The following is a 16,688-nucleotide window of genomic DNA, read 5'->3' on the forward strand; positions in this document are numbered from 1 at the left end:
AGTATATACAAAATTATGATTTGTAGTTTATTGTATATATGGTAAAATATATATATATATACATATGTATATGTATATATATATGATATATATTCGCCCATCTCCTAAGTTATTTTAGGGCCCACACTTCTTTTTTTTAATGTTAAAAAGTTTAATTTTAATTCTTGTTTCATCTCTCTCTCTCTTTCGCATCCCATCGTTTAAATGAGTTAATTGAAAATAAAATCTTTTTTTCTCATGGAACTTTTCCCATGCTACTTTGAATAAAAAGGGAAAACTGCTCAACCTTTATGTTTCAGTCAGAAAAATAGCAAATGCAGGAAGATATGTAAGCACTCTGTGAACCTTCAGATTCAGGTATATACCCCAGTATGGTTAGGAACTCCAATCTTGAAGAGGGGAATGTTACAGTGATTTTGGAGGCCATTGAGGGTGGACAGCAGGACTTTGGTGAAGCCCATTAAGAAAAAGCTATTTGCTCTTAGTCCAAGGAATGGGTTATTCCTCTGGTCGTGGGTGGAGACCTAACATTATGCTCCAAAGACTAGAACATTACATACTATTGTCTCTTCCCTTAAGAGTTAGTCCAGCAAGGCCTGTCAATCACCTGGCTGGGTGATTACTTCTCATGAAGAAGACTGGTTCACCTAAAGCCACACCAAGGAGCTGACAAGAGTAATTATTTCTGTAGTGAGATAGTATATTCATCTCCCCCAGAAGCCTTTGCCCACTCAGCCCCTTGAAGAACTTCTATCAGGCTGATAGGTGGCTCCTGTCATGTGGCCTGTCTACTTTTTTGAGTCTCAATTTTAAAAAAAAAGTATAACTTTTTCCTTTCCTTTCCTTTCCTTTCCTTTCCTTTCCTTTCCTTTCCTTTCCTTTCCTTTCCTTTCCTCTCCCCTCCCCTCCCCTCCTCTCCTCTCCTCTCCTCTCCTCTCCTCTCCTCTCCTCTCCTCTCCTCTCCTCTCCTCTCCTCTCCTGGTCAAAGTCAGGGCATGCTTTCCCTGACGTTCTGGGAGATCTCATTGTTTGTGTAAAGCCTTCCCCATGCCCCTTTTATCATGTGGCTTCTTGCAAGTGACATGGCTTTCTCTCATCCTCTTCTTTATGTCCCCTTTCTGAGAAGGTAGCAGGGTTTACAGTTGCCTGGCCTGTTCTATTACTCTGAGACATCATTAGAGTTGTCATTGAGCATTATTTTGAGTTTGTTTTTATTTTATTTATTATTATTATTAATGAAACTGAAAGAGTTTCCTCAATTTGTCCTGTGACAATTAGGAGAAATTAAAATAACAATAAATTTTAAAAGATAGCTGAGTTCTTAGCAAAGATTGATGGAACTCTAGAATTTTATAGCTGAATTAGAGCAAATGAACACAATAACCACCTGGGACCATCTAGAAGCCTAGAAACGCACTGTTCTTTGCTTCATTATAATAAATTCTTCATGTCACTAGCCTTGCAAAACTATCTATCCCCTTCATTCATATTATGTTATCAGAAAATATATGAGGGCAGAAAAAATATACACTTGTTTGGTATAATGGTTTTTCCTCTAGGTATAACACAGTAGTGTTGGACTTTGCCTCTGGTAACCATGGCAATAGTGGACAAATCTAAGAAATGATAATGATGTTTTCCAAGTGAAGGATAAAGGAAGGGTCAGAAGACTCTCACCTGAGATTCCAAATATTGTTTCTCTGTTCCTTCCCTCAGCTATAAGGGATTTGACAGCTATATGAAAAGCAAAAGATTGGTTTCAGGCAGACACTGCCACAGTTTCTAAGATGTCACCACCCATGATGGGTGGGACTTTGCTTTGGTGTATGTGTGCTTGTTGAAAGCCACTCACCTGTGCTCAGTAATAAAATCCAGTAAACTCAGTAGTATTAAGTTGGGCTTTCTGCCTTTAGTGCTCTGGAAGGAAGGTGAACTGTGTCTGTGTGTCTTCTCTCCCAAATTTAAAGCAACAGAGGAGTAACCTTATTGTGGGAAAGTCCTAACACATTCCTAGAATTCCAGGCCTTCTCCTTGCCTCAACTGATATTTCTTTCCCATTGAAGTTTGCCAAAAGGAGCTTTCCAAATCTCTGTGACCCATTGCTCCCTCCCCTTCCCTCTGATTGAATGTGAGCCTCACTGCTGAGCAGTGCTGGGCTAGTTAAGCACAGCCCCAGCCTTGCAACTTTCTTTTCAAATACCCACAATCCCTTCTTAAGTGTGTACGGTGTCCTATAGTAAATTTTCTCCCCATTTATTGTTCTGTTTTATCTTTGGTTTTTTGGTTGTTCCATTACTGGTGGCATGACCTGGGAAGCACTGGGTGGAAGCCTCAGTTTGCTCTTTTAACTTGAAAACATCCCCACTCACATCCTCACACACGCAGTTCACCACCAGCAACAATTGGGGCGGGGCGAGGTTGAAGGTCTATACCACAGGACATTTGAACTTATTTTCTTCTTTACTTTTAGGCTTTTATAGCATATTTGTTGGCCATGATTAGAAAAATCCCAAGGCTCTGAAGTTATGGAAATGCAAGCAATCTGATCATTGCAGTTTTGTTTCTGGTACTGAGATGACCTAAAAGCTCATCTTTGGGTAAAAGGCAAGTCCAGTGCGGAAGACACATCATGGTAGAGTACTAGGTGGTACTTACAAGTCATGGCTTCCACAGGCGTTTTCCATAAACATTCTAAGCACTATTTTTGTTTGTTTCAAACTGCGTATTTTGAAACATGTGGTCTCGCCATATTTATGTCTTTACTCCTTTAAGGTGATTACAACCAAATCACACTGCATGTTATGTATGCTAAAAAAAAGAATCTCAGTGTCTTTGTTAATGGATACATCATCTTTAATCAAGTGCAAGCCTGGGTTTGAAGTGTTGATTTGACTGTGAGAATGATTACGACTGTTTATGATGTCTATAATTATAAGTGATGAGGATGCGTTTGCTGATGGATGGTGCTATGCTTGTATAAAACCTCACAAGGACCATACGGATTCCGGTTGTTCTCAAAAAAATGTCAAGTAAATATTAATTAGGCCATGTATTGAGTCTACCAGCATTGGTAAAAATAGTTTCTATAGTTCTGAAAATATTACAGCATATTATGCAATTTATGAGAATGATGTCATTTTGATAAGAAAAAGTTAACACAAATGGAAAAGGTGATCTGTCTAGTACAATATTGCGGTAGACAGAGACACGGGTTTGGATGACCTTCTTGATGCTAAGTTGAATCATCATACATGCTGTGGACCTCTTCATTCAGAACATATTCTGTTTTGCTTGTTTGCTTATTTATTTGTTTATTTGCTGTTGTCTTTTGCCCAACTTCTTAATGTTAAAGTTCAGACTTTACTCCTTATTAATTTTTATTCTCTGTCTAGGAGTTAAAGCATGTTTGTAGATTCAAAAAGCATCTCTAGCCTGGTAGCCCCTAAATTCACACATGGGCTTCTGGCTTCTCTCTTGAGCACAAGACTTGTATAAAATTCACCATCTACTAAATAAATGTCTGGTGTCTGATAAATGCACCTCCTCCTCTCCTCTCCCCACTGTGCCAAACTTGTTTTCTGATAGTCTGCAGCACAGTTGTTGGTTCTGTCTGATACTCTTGTGTTTAAGGTAGAAGAATCCCCATATGCTGGATCCACTCTGTTTCTTCATTTCATGTACACTGCTCATCAATAAATCATGACCTTGCTCTAAGACAAACATCTTTCCTGGATGACTAAAGTAACTTCCTTATCCATCTTCCCACTTCCATTATTTACCTTCCTTCCTCCAAATATCATCCTTTAAAAACATTAGTTACACCTCTGCATGAATTAAGTCCCCAAGTCTTCCTCTCATAATTATGTATCATAAATTGTCACCATGTTCTGCATATATAATTACATGTCATGCATATATAATTACTGGTGAGGCTTTTGGTCCATGTCCGACTCAGTTTCCACATCCCCCCTCCCATGTTTCATCCCAGGCTAGGAGAGCAATTTTCTTCCCTGTTTATTCCATTTCTACTCCTCATCTTCACATTAGAGTCAAAGGTTAGAACCACATGACTCCTTCTTCCGTCCATTCTCTGAATGAAAGTTGCCTCCCCCTGACCACCTCTTAGGAACACCTACGTAGACAGTACCTGACAATGATTTCCTGCCTCCAACCCGGAGTCACATCCTGTCCTATGACTCTTTGTTATTACACAGCAGTGATCCTACCTTTAGATTTAGTTGTTTTAATAATCGAAGCTTATTTACTGTGCTTCCCATCCCTTGGAGTACAGTTTCTGCTAGAAGTTTGCCTGTCTCCACTTAGCTCCTTTGACTACAATACCTTGTGTCTCCTATAAGGTTTTCAAATAGAGTTAAAGAGTAAATGGGTTCATTTTAGGAGGTTAAAAAGACCACTGTGGTCACATTTAGTATGATGTCAAAGAAGTGACATTTTAAAAAACATAGCTACATTTCTCAAATATAGAATTAATTTTTCAAAGATAAGAAATATTCCTTGTTGTAAGTCCTACCTTTCTGTGGCAGTTTGGTGCAGGGTCAGCAATTTGCTTTTAAGGTATTTTATTGAGGGTTTGGAGATACGGCTCAGAGGTTAAGAGCAGTAACTACTCTTCCAGAGGAGCTGGGGTCGATGCCTAGCATCGACATGACAGCTTGTAACCATCTCTACCTCTAGTTCCAGTGGATTTGGTTTCTTTTTCTGGACTGGGTTGGTACCTGGCACGCATGTGGTATACAGACATATATGCTACCAAGGTACTCATAAAAAGAAAAATAATGGAAAATAAAAAGATATATTTTGTACTTTGAAAAATGATATCAATCTAGTGTATGCTATAACTTAACTCAGTCGATCCAGTTCTTTGAAGTTAACTTGTTATCATCTGCTAACATGAATTTATATATTTCAGATCTTGTTTGGGGTTAGAAGCAGAAAATCTAATATAAAACAGCTTGCTCCTAATCAGTAGCAGTCTGGTAATTTTGTTACTCACTAAAGGACAAATAATTTTGGCATAATTGGATGCTCCTTTAAATATTATTCACTAGAAGATATCAAAATATCTATTTAACATAATTAAAATATATGTATTATATATTATATAAATATAATATATATGTAAAGCTTTTGAGGTTACCTCACTAGTAAATTGTTGTCATACATAACTAAAATAAAATATGAACAGTTAGACAGAGACTACAGAAGGGAAAAAAAGGCAGTCTAGTTTAGAAACAAGGATTTCGGAAACAAGTTTCAACTTTGTGATTAGTAGTTATGTCAGAAAAATTATTTAAACTTCAGTTTCCAAGTATCTAGATTACAGTGAGGGCCATCTTTAAAGACCCATTCCAGCTCAGACTGCAGAACATTCAACTGTCCTTTATGAAGAGCTTTTTCAGGACCACCTACGAGTAATCTCTATTATGCATGAAGATTGGAAGTCACCTATGGGGCATTGAATGAAACTTAGCAGACTGGCGGCGAGCTCAGGGGGCTGGACACATTTTGGCTGTGTAGGTAAGTACCTAACAACAGGTGTAGGTAAGAAGGGCAGTGGTAGTTGGACAGACCTAGGCTGAAATTGCTAAAATGAGTGGCCAAGCATATATAGCAATCGCTGCTTCATATTCAAATGTTACAGCTAAAAGTGGAGTGCTTTTTGATTGCCCAGAAGGCAGGGCATGGGGAGCCTTGTTTCTTTTGGGAGACTATGTGGCCTTGTACAGTGAGACATCTCAGACTACAGGGCACCAGCTGACCATTATCTCCCTAGGTGTCTCTATTATTTAGATTAAAAAGACAAAATAGTCCCAAAGCCAGACAGATCCCATGTTCCCAATGCTGCTCTTGCCACTCGCCTCAGGTCAGGCCAAGCAGACCTTTGTCTTATTCTTTGCCTTGGTAGATATCTCATTAGCTATAGGGATTCCCAACTACTTATTATAAAATAGAGAAGTATGTTATTGTCTCTACAGACATGTAACTGAAGGAATACAGAAAACAAGTCAATTATTATTATTTACTCACAAGTAATTTACTTGGGACTTAAAGTGAAAATTCTCAAAATTCATGACTGACTCTCCTGAAGATTTTTAAATGATCAGTTAATAAGCTAAGTGCTTACATCTACTCCATCAGCAAATAGGCTTGTTTACGTGTGACAAAACCTCAAATGTCTGCCTGTGGTACAGAGCTGCCTCTGTGTGTTTTCTCTTACCACTTCTACATTTGGGCCACTTCCTCTTTTTTTCTTTTCTTTTTCCTTTCCTTTCCTTTCCTTTCCTTTCCTTTCCTTTCCTTTCCTTTCCTTTCCTTTCCTTTCCTTTCCTTTCCTTTCCTTTTCTTTTTTTCTCTTCTTTTCTTTTGAAAAATGAGCTCCAATCTTTATTGCATAGAGAAAGAAAAACCTTCTACTCTTTTATTGCTAAATGTATTAAAACCAAGTCTGTAAGAAGAAAGCTTTGTTCTCATTACTAAGACTAAGCCTGCCTTGCTATTAAGAAAAGACCTGGTCTGTCCCATGGTAAGGAGGAGCTTGCCTGCTCCTTCTGCTCTCTCTGCAGCTTCTTCTTTTGTCCCCTTTCCCTCTACATTCTGCATATTGCTCTCTTAATTTTTTCTTTTCTTTTTTTTGGGGGGGGGGATTGGATATGTTCTTCATTTACATTTCAAATGTTTTATACTTTCCAGGTTGCATGAGAGCTAGGAGTCCCTGTGGAATTTACTGCAGGCTTTCTTGCTGTTTGTTTGATTGTTTTATTTTAATCTCCATTGTTACATCAGCATGAATGAATAAAGGTTCTCGGTGCTAAGGTCTTAATCACAGAAGTATATGAAAACTCATTCTTAACAATTCCTAGAAATCACCTCTGATACTCACATCAACAATCAAGAAGTCCAACCAGCACCAAGCATTGGTGAAATAGGTTTGAAATCCATAGGCCACCCATTTGAGGAGCATTTCTAGGATGAAGATGTAAGTGAAGACTTTGTCAGCATACTCCAGCATGGTTTTGATGGTCTTTCGTTGCTCAATGTATATATCTTCAAAGGCCTGCGAATCAAGAAAACTTTATTTACTTTAATGATCTGTCTTCCCCAAAACATTTACAAATATTTCTAGTGTCATATTGAGAACCAAGCAACACTTAGAGGAGTATTGGCTTAAATCACTCAAATATTTTTCCATCAGGCAGAAGCTAAAGACCAAAGCTAGCTAGGGAATATTGGCACAGGAATGTTGGCATCTATATTGATTTTATATATACTGTTATCTTACTTCTCACCCAAAAGCAGCTACCTCAATCACTGCCAAAATCATGCTTCCATTCATGGAAGATGAACTAAAGACATCTAGTTCATAAGAGATAGAACTCGCTTCTTCCAACAATATCTTCTGTGATTCCATCACTTATTATTAAAGAATAATTTCACTGTACATAAAGAAAGCAAGATTCACAGATAATCCATAAATACAATTATTAAGGCAGATTGGGTGACATTTGGCTGGGATGCTACCAGAGCTAGGGTAATGTCTTTTCAAATGGTAGGTCATCGAGCAAAACATCTGGTGGGCCAACAGCAGATGTAAAATCCCTTCTGTCTCTTTCATGGTTCTGACTTGTTTTGAACACAATTTTACAGAGTTCTCAGCTCTCCATGACACAGATACACCTATTGTTTTAATTTCTAAACTAAGTGGGCACTTGTAGCATCACCAGGGAGTTGGCTACTTCAGCAGAGCTTGGTTCGTGCCAATGCACAATCACTTACCAAAGCACCACTACTGAGGAGAATCATGAACACAATGAACGTCTCAAACCAGTTGTGTTCCACAATGCTATAGCAGGTCTTCCTAAGATTCCACCAGATTTTTCCTTTACCTTCTTCCGTACTTACTTGGCAGAAGGGAAATTTTTTAATGCATCCTAAAAAGGCAATATTAATAAAATAAATTAGGGAAATAGACTTTGATCATTAATATAAAAAAATAACATTTTTACTTCTTCCTTACCCCAACTCTAGCTCATTTTATAGGTAGCTGGCTGCTTTCCTGCCCAGTTTTGTTTCAACACTCTCCTATATAATGAATCATACTTAAACTTATAGATTTAGAATTTATGGAATTTCCATACATTTGCTTGAGTTAAAAAAAATGGTTTATATTTTTCAATACAGGTTAGAATCACTTTGCCTTGAGGCCACTAAGGAAAATAGAGTCCTTTTTCATCACACTGGTTTGGGAGCAAAGCCAAATATTCAAGTTGTTTATGCATATTCCCATGTGACCCTGGGTACTCACTCCCTTCTTTTCAAGCATAGAAAACCCCACTGCCTCCCTAGGTGTCAGCCACTGTCAGTCTTCTCAAGCTAATTTATATTTAGCCTTGCTTCTTTTCTTAGTCACACCTATGACTCATGTTGCAATCCGTGCCTCTTATTCTGCTCTCTTCTTCTCTGCCTCCTAGACAGCTTATGATTTCCAATTTCTGTCCAATCTGTTGCTCTCTCTCAGCTACTACTTGTCGCATTAAACCCCATCGCAACAAATCAATAAATCTTTATTACGAGATGAGCTGGCCACGAGAAGAACCACATGGCAGTGTGCCAACACTCTATAACACAACATCATTTCCAAACAGCTCTGGTCAGAGCACAAATTAGACAAATTTGGAACTAGGAGGAATGAGTATAATTACTGTAGCTTGTATAAGTCCAGTTACCCGACTCCCGTGCATTTTGAAGGGACTGTCATGTCAATGATGTGACAGTCCAGAATGATGTGCATCTCAAATGCTATTACAGTCTGGAGGATAAGGACAATCAGAGCAAAACAGAAGAAACAATGAAAACAACATATGTGCTTAGCATACTTTCTCATTGGTCCAGACACAGGCTCGTCTGTAGTTTAATCTGGAATTTTTTAAGATCTGAAGCAACTTAAGACATACAGAGTGGATGGAACAGGGCAAACAAAATAAACATGCCCTCGCCATTTTTTTCTGTATGTGTCTTTTAAATGAGGCTTATTCAGATTCTGTATTGATGAAGCATTTCAACAAGTTAGAGTTTCTTTACCTTCAGTAAAGCAAGCTTCTGGCTTAAGGTCCTCCTCAGGTTCAATTTCAGCTTGTTCACCTTCTCGGGGCGGAGCAACGTCAACTGTGCTTCCTTCAGAAGAGCTGGTTGCATTTAATTTCTGGAAACAAAGCCCATGTCAAAGATGTGACTCTCTCCCCCTTTACTCAAGTGATCAGGAAACACTCTGTCATGTGTGGGAAAAAATGGCACTAAAAGTGACACCTTTAATTCTACTGGTGGTGATACACTGGTAACATGAGCAAGGTCTACTCTTTAGACAGAAAGACAGGGATTAGTGTGGATGCCTGGAAAGACAGACAACCTTGCTTTACAATCTTCATTTGCACATGAAGGCCATGTGCAAACAACTACGAATGCTACAACCACATCAAGAAGGGTCTCATAAAGTTCAGGATGCTCTCATCTACTAATCATTATTTTAATTAAATGCATCAAATCAGATCACAACTTCCACCTCTTCAGATGGAATTTTTCAGAGGGCCAAGGACACCATCAGTTGATTCTAAGTACTGTCTATGTTTCTGTAATTTTAGCAAGGCAGGGCTACGGGTTAACATCAATCACACTCATTATGGCTCAGCTTTGAGCTATATTTTTCTCCAGCTTACATAATTTTCTCCTTACTTTACTAGAAGAAAATGATGGATCACCCCCTCTCATTCTTTTTTGAACATCATAAATGAATTCAACCCTTGCAAAGGATTCTAAATGAAATGGAAATTTCTCCATAAATGACATTGTCTGGAATCTTTATTAGGAGCTTATTCCCAATGCAACGTATGATCAGGCTGCAAATTTTTCCTTTAAATAAATCATTGTGACACGGTACACGGCAAGAATAGCCACCTTAATGTTGCCAGAATAAATATCTGATAAATTTTCTAGGGTCATGTGGGAACATATCACAGATGTGCAGTGTTTTATGGAAACCGAGGCAAAAACATGACAGGCAGCAAGGCTTAGGGAATGGAAAGCTTTTAGGTGGAAGAACATCTCACAGACAGACCAATGGCTTCAAAGCTCCACTGATTGCAGCAGCCCAGTGTCTGGGTCACACTGTTCTGGCTTTTGGAAAGAGCGAACATACTAATCTAAACGGACCTAAATGCTTCCCTAAACAGAAGTTCTAGTCGGAGGAATCTGGCTCCTGACTTATCTTAAATCTCAAGGCCAATATGGTCTTAATATTTTTTGAAACATGAACAATAAATCAAAGAGTAATTTTAGGATAGTGATTGCTTCCTGTGTTTTTATTTTGAGTTAACTATGCCAGACTAAATATTTAATAAAATATAATAGTAATATGTATTAATATATGTTAAATATATCATCCCTTCTAGTGAGTAGATGCTGGAGAGTGGAGCTAGTTGATCATTTTGAGTTGACGGGTCTTAGAATTGTCATACAACACAATTTTTTTTACTTCAAATCCCTTTACATTGGAAAATGTGGGAAGCTGAGACAGACTTTCTCCTCCCAAGCTTTTTGGGTTCTTTTAGCCAGGATATTTCTATTCTTAAAAAAGGAAAAGTCCAGGAAAGCTGCGACTGAGTATAGAGGTAGCAGCTTCTGTTGTAACTCAGGGCATACTGGGTAATGGCAACCAACACTCAGCTTCACCAGTGGCTGATGGGGTGAATGCTATGGCTTTTGATGAGTGGGCACAATCATGCCACTGCATAAAGAGCATTGGTAAGAAACAAAAGTATTCAGAGATAAGTCATAAAAGAGGTTCATGTGCATTGTCACCCTCTTGGCCAGCTGTGCTCAATAATGTCTTTTGAGCATGGTCATGATCTACCTTCTCCATAAATTCTGTCTTACATGGCTGCCTCAGTTAAATGTCATGGTTCATTTAGCTTGCTACACTTTTGCCTTTGGCCAAATATGTTTTTATATAGAAGAGTGAACAGATATACATGTATATGTCCACAAACATATACTTGCACATATATACCAAGTACACAGTACACATACATATTAGGTATGAAAATGTCAATTATATAAGCAAATAGGGAATAGACATAATCTTCATATTACTTTTATGAAGAGTGAATAGATGAGAATTACAATGTTTAGATCACTTCATCTCTACTTTTTGATAAACTATGTGAATACATTGATTTGAATAAAGTCTAGCAATATTAGAAAATGTTTTCAATGAATATTAGAAACATATACTTCCAAATGTTTTTCTACAATACCAGACATTCAATAAAGAATATTGAGGGGAGAATATTATTACTATTATATAAATATACATGCATGTATGCTTTCTCATGTGAATATTTTTAGAAAATATACTTACCCTTCACTTCCCATTAACCAATGGAATTACGTTTATCGTTCAATCAAATTTATCTTAGCGATGCTACACTGATATACACTTGTACTTAAATATAGACACTTATTTAACATACTGCTTCATAGGACAATTAATACCAGCGACTAACCTGGATGACTAGCTTGCCCAGTGTGGACTACTAGATTTAATTTTGCTATTGTGTTGACTTAAGATGATACATGTCCAGCTATAGCTAGTACATTTGGATATCATAATGCCCATATCCAGTTGGCTCTGGAGATAATGCATATGTGTCTTAGGGAGAAAACTTTTCTATTCCCCACCCCCATATGCCCAGTGCTCTGATATTCAGCATGTCTTAAAAATATGTGGGGAAAAGATCTTGTCTTCTTTCTAGTCTTGTCTAAAGAGCAGAACCTGCTTATATTGAGAGCTGTTTTGTAGCCATCCAAGAGATTTCCTGATTATTAAGCATTTTTAGCTTCAGCCCTGGAAAGTTTCCCAAAGAATGTACAGAGGGCTTCTTATAAGTCCTTAGGACTTTCATGAACCAAAAACGGAAAGATGGTATACTAGTTTCTGTCTCATAAGTGTTTTACAGAAGGCTTCTCTTCTCTGAGGGTTTAGAGTGAGCTACCACAAGTCAGAGTTCTAGTCCTACTGTGGTGAGCAAGGCCACACCACTGTTTGAAACCCTCGGGCCATATTTTGGTCATAGGAAAGTATGAATATTTTATTCTGTGAAACTATGAAAATCTTGTTTGAACTATGTGAAGACATCAAAGGTAGCCATTTTACTTACATTAGTAAATGAACCCATGAGTTGAGTTCAGATTAAGTGACATAAACTGTTCAATATACTACCTGGTATTCTCGAGTCACTGAACACATGAAGAAATTCATATCTGCATTTTCAAATCACTATTTTACTTTCTAGAAAAATAAGCACTTACATTCTAGACATTGGTATAAGAACAGTCTATACTAATTCTATACATTGTTATGAATGACTACTTACTAAACATTATGAAATTAATACTCTAGCAAAGGGTAAAATTCTTATCACTATGCCAAAACAATTACCAGACTAATTCAAAAGCATATGACTTATTTAAAAGCAGTGACTGATGATATATATATATATATACAAAGGAAAAACTTACTTTTATTTATATTGCCAGAGTTGTGATACTACAATGATATCAAAAGAGCAAAGAAACCAGAAATGAAATTTACCATATTAAATTACATAAATACACTAAGTAGCCAAAGTTAGTACTTGTTCCAAGGTAGTTAGAACAAATAAACATATCTGGAAATTTAGGCATAACAGCAGAAGTCCTCCACATAGTACAAGTTCAGTCTCGCTTCCTTGTACTATTTTCTCCTTAACTTGTCCAATATTACATGGCCCTTAAAAGTTAGAGTCTTCCATCCCTTGTAGAGACTGCTGAGTCTACAAAAGGATGATGGCTCAGGCTCTATGAATGCACGCTGGAAGCAGGATTTAAGATGCAACATTCTCCAGGCCGAACTCAGCCGCAGAAAACATGCCTGGCTATAGCAGAAGCCCGGCGCAGTGCTGTGGAAGCGCTCGCTGATCCAAGAACCATGCTCTCAAACATGGTACCTGATTACTATGCGTTCAAGGTCAACTACAGCTACCACTCACTCAGAGGAATGGATTATCTCAAAAGAGGAATGACAGAATTAGCAACCAAACAGGCCAAGAGGACGGTTTTTCTCCCCAGATCACGTGACCTGATAGAGCCCATCCTCTGAATAGCGCTCTTGAAGTTTTGTCCAATTAAATAATAGAATTTAACTTTCAGAGATGGAAGAGAATGTTAGCAACTGGCCTACTTCCACTGAAATGCGCTCACATTTCATTCATTTTTTTCAATCAGTGCTCACATTGTTTGACTCTTACAAACTGCTGTATGGTTCAAGAGACAAAATAAAAGATTCAGCCATTACAGATTGCCTCAAAAATCGAGCCATTACTCTCAAGAATTCTCGATTTTGTCACACAGGTAGACAAAGAGTCTTTTTAGGACCTTGGTGAGATAACTTGGATATGAAAATTCATATCCTGGTTTAAAACATTTTATATGAACAACAAGCAGCCATATACTGAGGCCATTTGTTGCTTGTCCAAGACAAGAAGTGACTAAAACTAATAACTCACTTTCCAACCACTTACTGAGTGGTTAAAAAATATAAACTGCCACCATCTGGTTTCTCCTTGACATATGTTAAATGTGCAATACCCTCAGTGCTCCTTTTATGTAAAAATAGCCATATTCATAAAAGCATGGTATGTAAAATGGAAAGTAATTACATTGTCGGTGAAGAGTAAGGCAAAGGGCATTAAGAAAGCAGGAGAGAAAGACCACTTATCCTGAAACAGGAGATAAACATTTCCATCAGAACTAGACATAATTGGGGTTTCCTCCACAGAAGAATGCCAAGACAGTTCTTTAAAGGTGGAGATGGGTTAAAGTGGCTATTTATATACCCATCTCTGCCTCTTGAAATGTTATTTGAAAGACAAGTCAAGAAATCAAAAGCTAAAGTCATTTCCCATCGTTTATCAAAGTATGAAAACAACACAGTGCTTTTTCCAGTAGGCTGGAGGCTCAAGAACTCAGTCAAATGCCTGTTCTTTAAAATTTTTCACAAAAGCTTCGGAAATAAGTCTTCCTGCAAGGAACATGATGAGACCTACAACTTCCCAACACTCCTTCATTCTGTCCAGCTAAATCAACAGCAACAGTGTTTTTCCACTTTTCATTAAAAACTATTTTTGTATTGGTAGGACTCAACAAGTCTCAATGCTTCCATAGGAGAATGGATGTGTAAATTAAACTCACAGACAACTGTAAGTTTAAAGTAGATTTTAGCCCATCAAAAGTCCAACATTTAGCAATGTTTGACTTCTGGTTAGTTTTCCCTCTAAAACTTTCACTTTGGCCGAAATCAGTAAGCAACACCACCAACAGGAGACAGTCAAGTCTACAGAGTAAAGACTCAGCTAACCCAGACTATCACAGTATTTGCAGGAGATGACTCTGCTCCTCAGAAAGCTATAACCAACCATCAAAACCCGTAAATGTTCCGAGTGTCATTTTTTTGCACACTCAGTCTAAGGTAGAACATTTAGGGAGAGATTAATGTACACAGAGAAAACACCAAGTCAAAAACGATTAAAATCAAACAAAAAACAAAAACAAGTATGTTAGAGCAATGATTTAGTGTGTCTTGTGTGTCCCATGGGACATGCTTACATCATGGAGTCTTCCTTTACTTTAGGATGACCACTGTGTTTTTATCAGACACTTGACTGAAAAAAAATTTCCAAACTGTTCAAAGATACCTGGTGCTCAAATGCACATTCAGACAAATATCTGGCTTTATCAAGATCTCACTACTCTCCTGTTGTTTTTAACAGAGCCTTTCTGAAAGCATGAAGGCAAACATTTCCATCTGGAGCACGGGAATTTTTCATTTGAAAGTGATATTCATTGATCTGAATATAATGACTTGAAAATGGCAGTATTATCTCCCTCTCTCTCTTACACACACACACACACACACACACACACACACACTCACACACAAACATAAATCTCTTGAGGCTTATTTTGGTGGCACAGTTTACATATAAGGGCTGAATCATCAATAACAAAAAAAAAGCTGTGGTCTTATTTTAATGAAATAAAAACAGAAATTAAAAATGTGCATGCTCTCATAAGTCTCTGATTATATCGAATTGTAAGCATTTCTGGTATGTTTAAAATTTATATCGTGGTAAATCTCATCGGGCATGCAATTATTTCTGTTTTGAAAACTAAAAGACTAAAGTGGAGAGCCCATCAGCAGAATAAAACATGATGTTGGGACTGCCCATGTCTCCTGACCATGCTGTGATGTGTCACACGCTTCAGCAGAGAACAGCTGGGCCAGCCTCGCACTTCCTTGCCACGGCAGGGGAAGGAAAGTAGCTGCAGAACATGCAGGCCAGTCAAAATTCGTTTAGGAAGTGACTGTATTAGCACAACTTGCTTGGGTAACCTGGGTAAAAGTGGTGGCTCGAGCCTCTGGCTGCTTAAAAGACACCAGAGCGGCATTCTTGATGGCGCCAGCTTGGTCTCACCCCTGTGAGAAGTAAGAATGGTCAGAAGTGAAGGTCATGGTAAGCTAGTGCTAGACTGAATTTGGAATTCAGCTAAGAACATGGTCATTGAAAGCATTTCTCTTAAATCTTTCCTTTGGGAAGATAAGCCAGTAATCCTTTAAACATTAAATTAGAAAGATCTATAGTTATTATGATTATGTGAACATTGAAACCATAAAAACCAGAATGGTACATTAGAGAATGCTACACTGTTTGCAGAAATTTGAGTTTCCCTAAATTAGAAATAGAAGTATTTTGAAATTCATGTCTTCAATTCTTTCATGCAAAACTTTGAGTTTGTTTCCATACCAGCCTGTTTATATAAATGGCATATACATGCACACATGATGAATGCATTTATGAAATACACACTAGATAATGCATAAAATACTAGAGTTTATACCTATATCAGGGATTGTTTATCCCTGGCATCGGTTTCTAGTTGTATTTTATTACAGAAATGAGTGGAAATACTTGAGTAGCTCAGGTTTTCCAACCATCTAAGCTGATTGGTTTACTACCTAATGTAAAGGAAAAAATGTATGCAATTTAGAAATGTTTTTTAGTTTTAAGGATAAATGTAACAAAACTCTGTTGTGTTCAGCCTACTGATTGCTTACTCTGTGAGCAAAACCAAGGGATATCACATGCTCTCCAAAGTAGAACTCAATGCTATACTTCAGCTGTGGTCCAGAAACTAGCAAAAAACAAATGAAAGCATCACGTGTGTGTGTGTGTGTGTGTGTGTGTGTGTGTGTTTGTGTGTGTGTGCCTGTGCAAGGTGGTGCATATGTGAAGTATACTTATGTGGAATTTAGCTAAATCTGTCCTAATGTAATGTTAGAGTATACCAATATTTGCTATTATTTTTTAAAGTTCTATGTTATGTGATGTCTCTGAGCATATACGAGAATTTTCCTATTGCTTTTGGATAGGTTTTTGTGGTACTAACTTAAATTTGTCATCCACATAAACTTAATGTTGAATAAATGAAAAATTTATCATATTTGAAGCAGAATGTGATATTGAGAAACATACATAATAATGTTTTGATTATTCTTTGAGAATTTAACACATTGAACT

General features: G+C 37.6%; 1 protein-coding gene across 7 annotated transcripts in view; it reads right to left on the bottom strand.

Moving 5' to 3' along the window:
- The window catches only part of Scn3a (sodium voltage-gated channel alpha subunit 3), a 109,421-nt gene that overhangs the window by 17,085 nt on the left and 75,648 nt on the right, over positions 1–16,688 (bottom strand). For all 7 annotated transcript variants that reach the window (XM_029474076.1, XM_021156002.2, XM_029474077.1 and 4 more), the window contains 3 exons: positions 9,100–9,220; positions 7,795–7,949; positions 6,902–7,075 (listed from right to left, as the gene is read on the bottom strand). In XM_029474076.1, the coding sequence (XP_029329936.1) occupies positions 6,902–7,075; positions 7,795–7,949; positions 9,100–9,220 (450 nt within the window). The remainder of the gene's footprint in view (positions 1–6,901; positions 7,076–7,794; positions 7,950–9,099; positions 9,221–16,688) is intronic.

Source organism: Mus caroli, chromosome 2 (genome assembly GCF_900094665.2).
Source record: "Mus caroli chromosome 2, CAROLI_EIJ_v1.1, whole genome shotgun sequence".
Classification (NCBI taxonomy): Eukaryota; Metazoa; Chordata; class Mammalia; order Rodentia; family Muridae; genus Mus; species Mus caroli.